Here is a 15,126-nt window from a genome sequence, read left to right as displayed (position 1 = left end):
AAGAACCAGCAAAACATCAAAACGAAAGAATGATACTTCTGATTTTAATGTTCCTGCTGCCAGCTGGCATGCTGACATGTCTTCAGTCCAGGACTTTCATCAAACATGTGCAGTTTGGTTCAGATCGAACCTGGTATCTTTGAGGTAAGGTGCTTTCACACTAGCACTTTTGGTGCGCACCCAGGTTCGATTGACCTCAGAGTTCAGTTCGTTTGGATGATGTGAACGCTGTCTTCCGAACTCCGGTGCGCACCCGTGAACCGTACCAGAGTCCGTTTAAAAAGGGAGTACGGTTCATGTGAACTCTGGTACAGTTGCTGCTGGTGTGAACGCAATCGTACCAAATCACGGAAGTGAACCGCTATAATGACGTTTTATCTGATGAAAATGTGTGTTTGTGTGTGTGTGTGTGTGTGTTTCACTCACTTTCCTGACAAGCGTGACTAACACACTGAAAATAGAAAGCTGTATGTCTCATTTCTGTTCACCTTCATTGTTCTTTAGATCATCTGCAGTACATTCGTAAGACAGACGTAAGTGTCGTTATGTACTGAAGCTTTGTAAACAAAACTAACGGTTCAAAAACTTAAATATATAAAATTGTAGAGAGCAATTTTGTGCATTTGCCGCCTTCTCCTGTGCCGCTGTTACTAAGCAACGAGGTAAACAGCTGCTGGTTTGATGACGCAAACGAACCATGGTTCCGACCCAAATAACATAATATGAACGCAGTCCAGCGGGGGCAGGGGGAGGGGGGAGCAATCGAACTCGTGTGCGGACCAGGCAAGTGAACCAAGTGTGAAAGCACCCTAAGAGTAAAACGTGACGTGCTGTTGCCAACAGGTAGCGCTTTGATAATAACTGAATATTTTTATGATGTCTTCAGGCCAGGACTCTTATCAAACGTGTGAAGTATAGGGGAGATTTCACTGCATTAATGGACACTTTTCACATTTCCGGGTTTCTCAGCAGTGGAAGTTGTCGTAATACCACATTCATTGGTTCACTGCATTTCGTTGCCTTGTACCTTACATGTGCAGTGACAATAAAGTGAATCTAATCTAATCTAATCTAATTGGGTTAACTTGAAGAGCAGTAAATGGGAGAGTACCACAGATATATTTTTTGTATTTCCATTTGCTCAGATAGCAAAAGAAAAACTCCAACATAGTGTTTTCATGACTTTCAATAAAAGGAACAAAATTTAGAGAGACCGATAAGGGCAATTAAAAGAGAGATCAAACCGTCCCTCCCATAGACGCTGCATTAGAAAAACCCTTGCATGAGCGTTAACTGTTTTTTTTTTTTTTGTGGTTTGATGCAAAGGTGATATAATACAAAGAATAGCGTTATAAATGTACATAAAAAAATAAAAAAATACATAGATGAAAAACCTTTGAGGAATTACAATGCTGATGTCTTGTGAAAAGGGTCCATAGCATGCTTTAACACTTAGCTATGTGTTGCTAGCATGTTTTAGCATGTTTATAGCATGTTTATAGCATGTTACCTATTTAAAACTTGCTGACACTTTTTAATATGCTGCTAGGAGTCCATAATATGAGCATGGATGTGTTCAGGACTGAACTCCTATCAAACGTGTGAAGTTTAGGGCAGATCGAACATTGTTTACCTGAGTTACAGCAACTCCCTGTTTCATGGTGAAACATCAATCTTTGTCAAACTTTTGCCGAAAACTCAAGATCTTCGCAATTCAGTATGGCCTTATGATAACACTCAGCAAAATTTGAAGATGATCCATTTGAAACTGTAGGAGGAGTTCATTAAAGTACAAGGCCTAAAAAAATTGCAAAAACTGCATAAAAATCGTACAGGACATTCAAAATAAGGGACTTCCTGTTGGGTTTCGGATTTTGTACCAAGAGACTTGTTTGTAGGTATTGGTGTGTTACTTGCGTCTACCGAGTTACATACACGTCATAAAAGCTAATGGGGGTTTGGGGTGTCTTAATTTATCACTCAGCATTCCCGGTTAAAAACAGTCACCGCTCACCACTTCCTCTTACATGTCTAAACATCAAGGGAGTTTTGATATCTCAGTTCTTGACCTCTTTAAATATCATTGTCTGACCATCAACAGGTTGACTTTCCCAATCCAGCGGTGGATGTGCTCTATGTTGGTCCTCAGGAGAACAGCTGCCCAGACCCTCAATCTCTAGATCCACTTGATCCAGGAGATCGAAGTGAGATAGAAAAGCTGTGCACACAAGCATCTGCTTTTGGGTAAGTTTGCATCACAAGACCTCATAGCATAATGTAAATTTGCATATCATGAAGGAAATACCAGTGCTTGCTAAAGAGTAGTGGTAAGAGTTTAGGTAGGATTAGTTTGTAGGCTTTGATTCGGGCTTTTGTTAAATCCCTAATCAGAATGTTTGATACAGTTACAGTGCCACATGCTTCCTGTCTTGTTTGAACATCAGACGCTTCATAATTAGCCTGAGTAGCATATGAATTGAGCATGATTTCAGATATGGAGGATAAAAGAGCCTTTGAGAGCATTATGTAATTGAATCAGTTCTGCCTAGTTACTCCAATTATATGGATCCCCTTCAGCTTGCTTATCTTATTGAAGGGTTTTAACTGAATTGAAAATAAAGTGATTTTGAGCTCCTAAGTATAAGTATAAAAACCTCTATTAAAAAGTCATGGACATCAATAAGCCAATTCACAACACTCTGAATACTAAGATTATGTTCACACGGCAGCAGAGTACAGTAGTCTGTCCTGTTTAACTGACAAATAGACTACCATTCAAACGTTTGCAGTCGGATTTTTTTTTTTTTTTTTTTTAAGAAGTCTCTTATGCTCATCAAGTCTGGGATTATTTGATACAGTAAAGCCAGGCATTAGTGTCACATGGTCTTTCAGGAATCATTCTGATATGGCTAACTGGTGCTCAAGTAGAAAACACTGATGATACACTTTCAATGCAAGTTCAAATGAGCATAATTCATTTAAAATAAAAAGTTCTTTAACATTGTGTTTAAAGTCTGAGCCTAGAGAAGGGGATTAACTTCCATTTTTCCAAGCAGACATTATTTGATTCATTTCTGTCATCTTCTGTATGTACAGGACAGTTTGTGTGTCATGCTGTTTAAGAGAACCATTTAGTTTTTTTTATATGAATTACATTTTAGAGGTTTTCTTGTAAAGATAGCAAAATTGATTCTGCAGTAAACTTTGAACTGTCCTTGACTTCAGAACAAATCTCTATTGATAAGGAGACATTGCAGCTGAAAAGCAGACAGTTGTCAGGCCTCGTTTAGTATGCTCTGCTGAAAATGCAGATGTGAAATAAAAAGCTCAGTCAGCTTTCAAACAGCCACGCAACACTCAGCCTCAGATGGTGGGCAACTTTCCATGCTCATTTTGTGAGCATGCCTCTGAATGCTCACCAAGTGCCAACAGCTGCTGGTCTCCCAGCTTGACTGCCCATTTGCAGACACATTTAAGAGGTGTGACTTGTTTCCTGTGCCTCTTATCGCTGGATCAGAACTAAATCTTACTTTATGCTTCATGGATTAACGGGTTGGAGTGTCTGCTTCTTGGGTTAGTTTGAAGCCCAAAGGAAGTACCATAATTTCTAGTATGCAAGTTGCATTTTTTTTCTCATCTGAAACATGCAGCTTTTATTCCAAAGCAACTTGTATGTTGACTCGAGCATGCAAAACATACACAAAGCAGACACATTTGGAATCGTGCTCACTGAGAGAGGTACTTGAGTCAAGTTTATTTGTGCAGCGCATTTCACACATGCCATCTTTCATTTAAAAAAATTAGTTTAGGCTTTGCGTTTATAATGAATGTCTAGAATGAATGGCACTATAATTTGTTTTATACTTTAGATTTTTCAGTACTCTTTCCTGTTCTGTTCTGAATACTGTTAAATTTGAAGGCTTTTTTTGTGGAGTGAGGGAAAGTAAATTTTATGTTTTTATAGTGTTGGAAAATGTTTTGTTTTATTTGTATTTTGTATTTGACATTATTTCTGAATGTAAAATGTGACTAGTATACAGATATGACGTATCTGTGTTATTTTTTCCCTCAATGCAATTTTTACCCAGTCAGACTTATAGTTAGGTACAGGAAAATATGATACTGTGTCTACTTTGACTTTACCCATCATTCTTTTCCACCAGGCTGTCACGAGCAGACAAGCAGCTGCTCTGGGACCAGCGCTACTATTGTCGGGACTATCAACACAGCCTGCCCAAAATCTTGGCCAGTGCACCCAGTTGGGATTGGGGCAGTATGGGTGAGATCCACTCACTTCTGCACCACTGGCCTCCTCTGTCGCCTGTTTCAGCCCTGGAGCTCCTTGATTCAAAGTATGTATCTGTTCCGCTCTCTCTCTCTCTCTGTTTTATGGCCCACTTTCCTCTCCTTTCCTTCTCACATATTTGCCATGTGACTTTTATAATGTGTCACTTCGGTCGTATGATTTTTCTTCATGTATTGCTTTTAAACTTTAGATTTTTGACCATTTTATTAGTCTCATCACTTGCTTTATTACTGTTCTGTTATGTAGAGGGAGCTGAGCATGTGGTGAATGTTGTGTGTGTTATATTCAGGTTTGCTGACACCGAGGTGAGGAAAGTGGCTGTGAGCTGGATCGAGAGCAGCAGTGATGATGAGCTGGCTGACTATCTCCCTCAGCTGGTGCAGGTGCGCCCACACACACACACACACGCACGCACGTATATGCATGTATTCTGTTGCTTTTTTCTTGGTTATACACAGGGGCAAAGAAGTACAAATCTTAAAGAATGTGCATTTTGGATGCTTGATTGCATGTAATTTACATTTAAATGAAAATGTATCATAGTTTAAATTGATATTAAATGCATTTATTTTTATTAACTTTTCCGATCCACTTAAGTACATCTTTATATGTATTTTACGTAAATCTGTTTTCTTTAAAATATGCTTCAAGTGTACTCTCTGATGAACTGACAAGCATGTGTGGTAAATTGCAGGCAGTGAAGTTCGAGTGTCACCTCAACAATGCCTTGGTGATATTTCTGCTGTCTCGAGCTCTGGGAAATGTCAACATTGCACATTATCTTTACTGGTAAAGTTGTTTATTAATGGCTCTTATCATACCTTTTAAAGGCGGTCAGTTCCTTAAAATATTTAATCACTATTAATATAATAATTTTTGCAAATAATTTAAGTAATAATTCGTTTTAAGGAAGTAGAATCTATCAGTGTTATTTTGGTGGAGAAAGTAAATTTTTAAAGGGACAATTCACCCCAAAATGAAATTTTTGTCATTCTTTATTTAGCTGTTTAAGAATATGGTAAAATGCATAAGTGAATTTAAGATTTAGATACAGTCTGCTGGGTTTGAACTTAGGCTGCTGAGGGATGCCGTGCAGGACCCTGCGTTCGGTCAGCGTTATGACCGCATCCTCGGTGCGCTGCTGTGTCTGTGTGGGACTGGACTGAGGGCTGAGCTTGAGAAGCAGACCAGGCTTGTGCAGCAGCTGGGTGCTCTCGCCGAAAAAGTGCGGCAGGCAAGCAGCTCCACCCGACAGGTAAGCCATGGCTGGCATTAAAGAATATGTTTTGTGATGTTTAACCTTTGCAAAATGCATTAATATTATTGAAAAAAGCATCTTACGCTTATCGCCCAGGATAAATTTATTTGATCAAAAATACAACGAAAACAATATCACATGTTCTTTCGGAAATCATTCTAATATGCTGATTTGGTGCTCAAAACATTTCTTATTGTCATTATTAAATCAATGTGGAAAACAGTTGTGATGCTTCATATATTTGAGGAAACTCCAGCATTTTTTCACAATTCTTTGATTAAGCTTAGAAAATGCAGGGTTTCTTTTTTTTTTCTTTTTTTGAGAAGATAAATGTTTTGTCACTTTTGATCATTTGAATGCTGAATAAAAGTGCTGAATAATATATATATATACACTTTTATTCAGCAAGTATGCATTAAATGATCAAGAGTTTTAATGGTCCCAAATTTTGTAATGGACAATGTACATCTATGCCAGCCACAGAATCCTGTGCTCCATTTTTAGGTTTGTTTTCTTATTTCCAGTAAGGATCTATGAATTTAAACCAAAGGCTTCTGGGAAACAAGTGCAGGATTTTCTAAATTGTTCAACAGCTAGTTCCAAAATCTAATTTAGTAGAACTGTTCAAAACCTGATCTGAATAAACATCAAATAAAGGAAGTGTACATAAGTATAACAGGAATCTTTGGGTTTGAACAAAGGCCGGTTTGACTTTTAGTCCTAGCAAAACACTTAAAAGTATTTTTTTCCTCATTAGTACAATGACCTGTGACAGATTATTGGATCAATGGATGATTGTATTTGGATGAACCCTTGTTCCCTCCAGCTCATCCAGTCAATATTGGTATATTGCCTTGTACTGATACACAATATGGCAAAAATATATGAAAACCCATACACCACACCCAAAAGTGCCTGTTGAGCATTTATTTTAAAAAGAGCATCAGTAAGGTGAGATATTAATGTCTGGCTCACAATCTGTTCAAATTCATTACAAATGTGTTCAGTGGCGTCAGATTTGTTTGTTTGTTTTGTACAGTTCTGTAAAGGGCTAATCAATGACTAAATCATTTTTATATGGATCTTAAGGGTATTGTTATGTTGGAATAGAAAAGGGTCCTCCCCAAAGTGGAATACGCACAGTTCTCAAGAGTGTCATTGTATTCTGTAGCATTAAGATCTGTCTTCACTGGAATTAAAGGGCCTAGCCAAACATGCTGTCAGAAGAGGGTGTCCACATACTTTTGGTCATATAGTGCCTCATCTTTTATCTCCCATGTGAACAAGTGGTTTACATACAGATGGAAAGCTCTTTGCAATGCTCTTTATTACTTGTAAACACATTTTATTGTGTAATGGCTTTGTCTGACTTGGATAAAAAGAGAAAAGATTTCTGCAAGATTCCTAAAACCCAGAAACATATTAAGGTTTCTGTACTTCCGATTCCATCGTTCTGAACTCACTGGGTTTCTGAATGGGTCATTGTTTAAAGCTCTGAAATAAGATCTGTGGTTAACATAGGTCATTTTATTCTAAGATAAAAATACATCAGTAATTCATCAGTCATGATTTACTTCAGGCTTTTATGTATCAAGTGGCTAAATGGGAATGCAGAGGTTGTCGGACACTGAACGGGATGATTGTTTTATTATCATAGTTTTTGTTCATATTTAAAAATGTATTTTATTTTTAAATATTGTTTTCAGTTTAATTTTGTGGTATTTATTTGTCATGCTTATGAAAATGTTGCCTTTGCAGCTACAGTATTTGGAATAAAATATTTTTTATTTCATTTAGAGTAATGTATTTTCTTTATGGTTTAGTTTTAGGTAACAATAAGGACACTGATACTCACTAGTCTGCTTTTACAGCTTCGAAATGTTTATACTAGCGCTCTTGCAAACTATTCTAACTCAAACTTCCTAACTTGTGGATTGAAATAGTTTTTGGAAACTTACGAGTTTGGTTACACTTTATTTTTAGGTTCAGCTCTAGCTATTAGCAAACCACTTTTGCTTCAGTAAACTCCTAATTTGCTTCTTATTAATAGATAGTAAGGTAGTTGTTAAGTTTTGGTTATTGGGTAGTATTAGGGATGTAGAATATGATAATGCATAATATGTGCTTTATAACTACTAATAAACAGCCAATATGTTAATAATAGGCATGCTAATAAGCAACTAGTTAATAATGAGAATTGGTCTCTGTACTAAAGTTTTACCAGGAGTTTTGGGTTGAAGTCTTTAGACTGTGGTTGCAGTTCATATCAGTCAAATCCAGTTGAATGTTTGTTCTTTGTAGGTGGTGCTGCTGGAGGGTCTAGAGAGGGTACAGTCTGTCTTCCAGAAGAACAGCTGTCGACTTCCTATTACTCCCAGTCTGGTGGCAAAAGAACTCAATATCAAGGTGAGTGCCCCAAAATTGACCCTATCTAATTAATAGATTATATCAGCAATTCTAGAGGCTTCAAAAACCACACTGACAAGGAACAGATCTCTTCAGTTCTCATGTCGTGCCAGGTTTTGTTCCGTTTTGCTGGGAAGCGTTCACATGTGATTCACTTCCTTATCATCCTTGCTCACTCCCCCTCTTCCTGTTTCAGATGTAGACTTTTGCACACTCAGCAAAATTGTGTCACTGAACTCCATCTCTTCTCCTCCAGTCAGATCTGACCCCATTTCAAAGACCCTCTTTGTTGCCATGTTGAAGACGAGAATCTAACTAAAACCCTGAGGCTGCTTTTGTAACATGATGCTGCTTGTTTTAAAACTAGGCCTGCTCTTTCTTCAATTCCAACGCTGTACCTCTGAAGATTGCACTGGTTAACGCAGACCCGCTGGGAGACGAGATTAACGTCATGTTTAAGGTGTGTGTGCAGTATTAGTGAAAGGGCCTCCATAGATAGAACGTATTCCCGCTGAGGTTTGTTATTGCTTTACATTAGCTTAGTTTGACAGTAGTGACAGAGCAGTTGGTTTCTTTTTATATTAATTGCAATAGTAGGATCGTCCATTGAATTCAAACTATAAACATGTATGACTGATGGAAACTAGACTTCACTTAAAAATGTGCCACAGACAAAGAAGCAAATTTAAAGGCTCATCTCAGTCATGAACATGCCCTCTAGTGGACGAATCAGTAGTAGAATAAAGATCTTGTACCTACAGATGTAAGCACAGAGTTCTAGATACTCTTGTTTTTGAGGTATTTCCGAATAGCTTATCTGTCTTAACTGTAATTCAGGTTGGAGAGGATCTGAGGCAAGACATGTTGGCGCTGCAGATGATTCGGATTATGGATCGGATCTGGCTGCAGGAGGGACTGGACCTGCGCATTGTCAACTTCAAATGCATCTCTACTGGAAAAGATAAAGGTACAGTATGTTCTGCTCTACATTTTAAACCTATATTCCAACTAGAATAAAATAGTTAAATATGTACTTTTTTAATACTATTATGATTTACATTACCGTTCAAAAGTTTGGGGTCTGTAAGATATTAAATTTTTTTGAGAGGGGTCTCTTATGTTGACCAAAGCTGCATGTACTTGATAAGAATACAGTAAAACAGTAATATTGTGAAAAAAGATTACAATTAGAATTGTTTTCTGTTTTAATATATTTTACAATGTAATTTATACCTGTTATTATTACTCCATTCTTAAGTGTCACATGATCCTTCAGAAATCATTCAGATATGCTGATTTGTTTCTCAAGAAAGGTTTCTTCTTATTTCTTATTATCAGTGTTGAAACAGTTTTTTTATAAAACGATATTTTTGCAACAATATTTTTTTGTGGATTCTCTGATAAGTTCAAAGGAGCAGCATTTGTTTGAAATCTTTTGTAAACTTCATAAGATGCATCCTTGTTGTTTAATAATTTTTTAAAATAATAATAATAATAATAAAACCTACTGACCCCAAACTTTTGAACAGTTGTGAATGAATAGCCTATTCAATGAAAAATGGCCTATTTAATTCTACAGATAAGAGAGAATGTTGAAAATTGACATGGAAAAACTAGATTTGACTTTTTTTGTGCTGTAAAAACTTGGTATGAATTTATTAAAAAATACTTTGTGACTCTGAATGTACAGTAGCATCTGCTTCTATTATATCATTTGTGTGGTTACACAGGCATGGTAGAGTTGGTTCCGTCTTCTGAAACACTGAGGAAGATTCAGGTGGAGAATGGAGTGACGGGATCCTTTAAGGACAAACCTCTTGCCGAGTGGCTCCGCAAGTACAACCCTGCTGAGGATGAATATGAGAAGGTATCTGGATGATTATAAATGGAAGCTTTAGTCAAGACCAAGTTCATGTGGTTCATTGGGTTTTGATGTCATTTCAAACTTATCGAACCCATCTCTTGCCAGGCCTCCGAGAATTTCATCTACACCTGCGCAGGCTGCTGCGTGGCCACTTACATCCTAGGCATCTGTGACCGTCACAACGATAACATCATGCTGCGTTCCTCCGGCCACATGTTCCACATAGACTTTGGGAAGTTCCTGGGTCACGCACAAATGATTGGGAGTTTTAAAAGGTGAATGATATGTTACGCCACGTAAGACTGCCTGGTTTGTGGTTTAGTTTGGTTTTATTACTCTTTTTTTTCTTTTTTTTTCTCTCTCTGCAGGGACCGAGCACCATTTGTCTTAACCTCTGATATGGCCTACGTCATTAATGGAGGCGAGAGACCCACTAGTCGCTTCCAGCTTTTCGTTGACCTTTGCTCACAAGCCTACAACTTGATACGCAAACACTCCAACCTCTTCCTCAACCTGCTGTCTCTGGTATTATACAGCACCATATTGCAAACAAAACAGTCATTTGTGTGTCATCAGTAGAATCTTGTGTCAACAAGAAGAGCTCTGTGTAAATGTTTTTGCCTATATTAGATACATGACATTAATTGCACAACCCTTATTACAGACAGGAAGCTGTTTGAATTATCTTCATTTAGTAGTTTTGTTGCTTTAGTGTTTACTTGTTTACTGATCAATTTTGTATTTGTGTGTTCAACACAGATGACACAGTCAGGTTTACCTGAGCTGACTGGAGTCCAAGATCTTAAATACGTGTATGATGCTCTTCAGCCTCAGACTACAGATGCAGAAGCTACAATTTTCTTCACAAGGTAAATGTGTTGTTTGTTTGTTTATTTATTTTGCTCTCCGAATAAAAAAAAATTAATACCTGTCTCTTTTCCTCCACCTTTTTTTCTTATAGGTTGATCGAATCCAGTCTGGGCAGTGTGGCCACAAAGTTTAATTTCTTTATCCATAATCTGGCCCAGTTGCGATTCTCTGGGCTTCCCTCCAATGACGAGCCAATCCTCTCCTTCGCTCCCCGGACGTACACTATGAAGCAGGACGGCAGGATTCGAGATGCCTCTGTATTTTCATTTCAGAAGAGATACAATCCAGACAAGCACTATGTAAGACTCATTTTATAAAGCAGTTATATATATGTATATATATATATATATATATATATATATACATAATGTTGCTATGTATGTAAATAGTTACCTTTATTACCTTTCTGCATTTTGTAATAAAAATAGTTACATTTTCATCAAAATATTACAAAATCAATGATTCTGATATAATGTATTTTGTAAATATGCTTAGTATCTTCTTCAAGAAAATGTAAAATTTTACTTTTTTTATTTTTTTCGTGTCTCTTTCAGACGTACGTTATACGGATCCTTAGGGAAGGTCAGAATGAGCCGCAGTTTGTCTTCCGCACCTTTGATGAGTTCCAGGAACTGCACAACAAGTTGACCATCCTTTTCCCCCTGTGGAAGTTGCCGGGGTATATGAGTACACCGCTTGTACAATGGTTTGTCAAATTCTAAACTTCTATGTTCCTAAGAGTGTTTTTCCTGTTTCTAGATTTCCCAGTAAAATGGTCCTGGGTCGTACACATATCAAGGATGTGGCATCCAAAAGGAAGGTGGAATTGAGCAGCTATGTGCACAATCTGATGAGAAGTTCAACAGAAGTCACCCAGGTGGGGGAATTGAAATTGAATATATTATTCAAAATTTATCAAATATAATTGTAGTGTTTCTGGTTCATCTCTGGGAGTGATGAGTCAACCAAATATGTCACTCAAATGAATATTCATTGGTCTTTAGTAACATGGTCAGAATTTCTGAAATGTTTTTGAACAGACTCCTATGTTCTACAAGTCTGAATTTTTTTATCATAATATTCTATTTTAGAATGAACTTTTAGCAGCCATTATTCCAGTCCTCAGTGTCACATGATCCTTCAGAAATCATTTTCATATGCTGATTTGGTGCTCAAGCAACATTATTATCAATACTGAAAGAAATATCAAGATCAAAGCAAAATTTGAAACTTGATTTCTTTCAGGATTCTTTAATTTCTTTCAGGATTCTTTAATGAATAGAAAGTTTGAAAAGTTTGAAATACAAATTGTCTTTACTGTCACTTTTGAGCAATTTTATGCATCCTTGCTTAATAAGAGTAATAATTTCTTTCAGAAAAAAATCTAACTGAACCTAAACTTCAGAACAGTAGTGTAATAAATGTGACTGATTATTTTTTTCTTAGTGTGATCTTATCTACACATTCTTCCACCCTATTGCGAGAGATGACAAGACCGAGGGGGTTGAAGGACTCTCTAAAACTCCAGGTATGTGTCGTATTTTTTTTTTTTATATGTATTTTAAAGATTGGAGGTGAACGCACCACATTGTCATGCTTGTTTTCATATGTTTGATGTCTGTTTGGCAGATACGCCTCCAGTGAGTCCCACCACCGGCCGCGTGGAGGGTGAGGTGAAGCTGTCGGTCTCCTACCGAAACAGCACGCTCTTCATCATGGTCATGCACATTAAAGACCTGGTAAGAAATATCAAAAGCACCTGTCTTCAAACTGATCCCATTTTCTGTTCATTCCAAAATCTCATCCGTTTTTTTCCTCCCAAACACAGATATCAAATGACGGTGCAGACCCAAACCCTTATGTGAAAACATACCTTCTCCCAGACCCCCACAAAACCTCCAAACGCAAAACAAAGATCGCCAGGAAAACTAGGAATCCGACATTTAATGAAATGGTAACTAAAACCTACCTATTTACCCATGCGTGCTTTATTCTAAAGCTAATAAACGACTTCCTTCTCTCTTTACTCGCAGCTGGTGTACAGCGGCTACAGTAAGGAAACCATGAAACAAAGGGAACTTCAGCTGAGCGTGCTCAGTGCGGAGTCTCTGCGAGAGAACTGCTATTTGGGTGGCATCACCCTTAGCCTTAAAGACTTTGACTTGAGCAAAGAGACTGTCAAGTGGTACAAGCTCACAATGCTGCCCTACTTTTAGATCCAACGATTCTTCCACAAAAGGTGATGTGACTGCATCAAGTGCCCTTACAGGACCACTTCACGTTCCCCCAGCATCTCCCTCTCTCTCTCTATGACACTAATCAAGGTTGAGTCTTTGTTGTTCTGTACATTTGGAACTTAAGAGGACCAAACGGCTTACTTAAAGAAGAGTTTATATTATTATATATATAAATATAAGAATATATATAGAGAGATTGACACTTGTATTTTTAAAACTGCTCATTTTTACACTTTCCTTTTCTATATATGCAAATAAGAAACATTTAAAGTCTGTATGGTTCTGAGCTATCAAAACAAGCACAGCAGAGTTCACTGTGCTTTTGGTAATGTGCCAAATGAAGTGAACAAACTCATGACCACGTCCCTTTAGGGAACAATAACAGGGTGCCTTCACACGCTCTCCTTTCATTTTCGCAATTCTCAGTACATTTGTGGTTTAAAAAAGGCCCTGTTTTGTAAGCTAATGTAGTATGTACTTCCTATGGTGTGGTTTAGAGTTGGTCAAGGTGATTTTTTAAAATCCACCAATGAATTTGTGTAATGAACCCTCTTTAAAAAGGGACCAGCACGTATGGCTAAAAGCTATTGCCAGAGCGGAATCGTAATCTATGAGTTTACCAGGAGGCATTTTTTAAAAAGATGCACAAGATTGTCATCACTCACGGCAAATAGTGATCTGATTCGCTGTTTTATGACTGTTAAAAATACATTTTGAATGGATATTAACATGGCCAGTTATTTATTGGTTATCATAACCTGAACGAATTGATGTTTGCTGTAATTCTGACTCCTTCTTAAGGAAAATTAAATGTTTTTGAACACCTCTCTGTATAATTGTTGTTTCTGAGGTTAAAAACATACTTGAACCAGTAGGGGGCAGGCAAGAAACATACAGCCGTTTTTTTTTTGTTTGTTTTTTTTTTGCTTTTGCACTTTTAAATTTTCAGATTTGGTTAAAACGGTTTTCATTTTGTTATACAGTGAGTTACTTATGTTATTTTATTATTATATATTATAATATTATAATTAGGTTTAATATTCTCGTTGTCATTGATGAAGATGCTCTGTGATTTTCCAGTGGTATTTTAGTATCATCTATATATACTGTTATAATTATTTATATTTTGAACTAGCTTTGATTTAATTCTCTCTTTTTTAAGTAATTTTACATTCTTTAGATTTTTATTTTGCCTTTTTTATCAATTATATTCAACCTTTTTTAAAATGGTTTTAGTAATTTGTGTACTTCAGCTTAAAATAATTTTTAGTTAACTTTTAAGTTTTTCTTATAGCACTTTTATGTTGTTTCTGCTTAATAACAATTAAAGATTAAATTATTATAATAAAAATACATTTATTTTATAAAGCGTTATAGGTATTTTATATAGCGCCTATAGTTGCTTTCTCAAGCCCTGTACATGAAAGCTTACATAAAGGAAAACACAACAATATAAGACAATATACTATTTAAAAAAAAAACAGAAAACAATATAATAAAAACTAATCAAATAAAAGCCTTACTGAAAAATAATGTTTTGAGAAAAGATGTAAAAACAGCTTAGAATTAGCATCCCTAATGTCAGATGGGAGAGAATTCCACAGTTTTGGAGCATATGTTAAAAGGCCGTCACCTCTGGATCTCAACAGTGTTTTGGGAACAACTAAGAGACTGCTGAGTAGATTGTAAATTGTGAACTGGCGTAGACCATGCAGAGCCTTGTAAGCATTAGGATTTTAAAATCTATACGTATTTGACAGGGAGCTAGTGTAACATCTTCAAAACAGGAGTTATGTGGTCACCAGCCCTAACCCCAGTTAAAATTCTAGCTGCTGAATTCTGCAAGTATTGCAATTTGTTAAGAGAGGGTTTAGACACTCCAACAAGGAGAGCATTACAATAATCAATTCGGGAGAAAACAAAAGAATGAATAAATTTTTTTGCAACAGAAAAGGGCAACATAGCCTGAATACGTGCAATATTTCTAAGATGAAAAAAGGAGGTCTTTACCATGTTCTGTACAAAAGGCTCGAATGACAGGGTGTCGTCAAAGATAACACCAAGATTTTTTTTAGTTTACTTTGTAGCTTTAGGGCAACACCATCAACTGATAGATCTAAAGAAACAGCATTTTGCTGTTGGTGGGAGAGCCCAGAAGCATAACTTCAGTTTTAGAGCTATTCGG

At 36.8% G+C, this 15,126-nt stretch overlaps 1 protein-coding gene across 2 annotated transcripts in view; it reads left to right on the top strand.

The window, feature by feature from the left end:
- The window catches only part of LOC132101412 (phosphatidylinositol 4-phosphate 3-kinase C2 domain-containing subunit alpha-like), a 46,022-nt gene extending 32,256 nt beyond the window's left edge, over nucleotides 1–13,766 (top strand). For both annotated transcript variants that reach the window (XM_059506350.1, XM_059506351.1), the window contains exons 15-33: nucleotides 2,102–2,244; nucleotides 4,164–4,352; nucleotides 4,596–4,689; nucleotides 5,001–5,095; nucleotides 5,381–5,561; nucleotides 7,866–7,970; nucleotides 8,338–8,430; nucleotides 8,808–8,937; nucleotides 9,701–9,837; nucleotides 9,940–10,109; nucleotides 10,203–10,359; nucleotides 10,594–10,703; nucleotides 10,796–11,003; nucleotides 11,259–11,383; nucleotides 11,464–11,581; nucleotides 12,151–12,232; nucleotides 12,334–12,443; nucleotides 12,533–12,658; nucleotides 12,738–13,766. In XM_059506350.1, the coding sequence (XP_059362333.1) occupies nucleotides 2,102–2,244; nucleotides 4,164–4,352; nucleotides 4,596–4,689; nucleotides 5,001–5,095; nucleotides 5,381–5,561; nucleotides 7,866–7,970; nucleotides 8,338–8,430; nucleotides 8,808–8,937; nucleotides 9,701–9,837; nucleotides 9,940–10,109; nucleotides 10,203–10,359; nucleotides 10,594–10,703; nucleotides 10,796–11,003; nucleotides 11,259–11,383; nucleotides 11,464–11,581; nucleotides 12,151–12,232; nucleotides 12,334–12,443; nucleotides 12,533–12,658; nucleotides 12,738–12,920 (2,556 nt within the window). In that variant the 3' untranslated portion in view covers nucleotides 12,921–13,766. The remainder of the gene's footprint in view (nucleotides 1–2,101; nucleotides 2,245–4,163; nucleotides 4,353–4,595; nucleotides 4,690–5,000; nucleotides 5,096–5,380; nucleotides 5,562–7,865; nucleotides 7,971–8,337; nucleotides 8,431–8,807; nucleotides 8,938–9,700; nucleotides 9,838–9,939; nucleotides 10,110–10,202; nucleotides 10,360–10,593; nucleotides 10,704–10,795; nucleotides 11,004–11,258; nucleotides 11,384–11,463; nucleotides 11,582–12,150; nucleotides 12,233–12,333; nucleotides 12,444–12,532; nucleotides 12,659–12,737) is intronic.
- Nucleotides 13,767–15,126: the final 1,360 nt, after the last annotated feature.

This window comes from Carassius carassius, chromosome 23 (assembly GCF_963082965.1).
Source record: "Carassius carassius chromosome 23, fCarCar2.1, whole genome shotgun sequence".
NCBI lineage: Eukaryota > Metazoa > Chordata > Actinopteri > Cypriniformes > Cyprinidae > Carassius > Carassius carassius.
The sequence above is the reverse complement of the archived record's forward strand: the minus strand, read 5'-3'. Positions and strand labels throughout refer to the sequence as shown.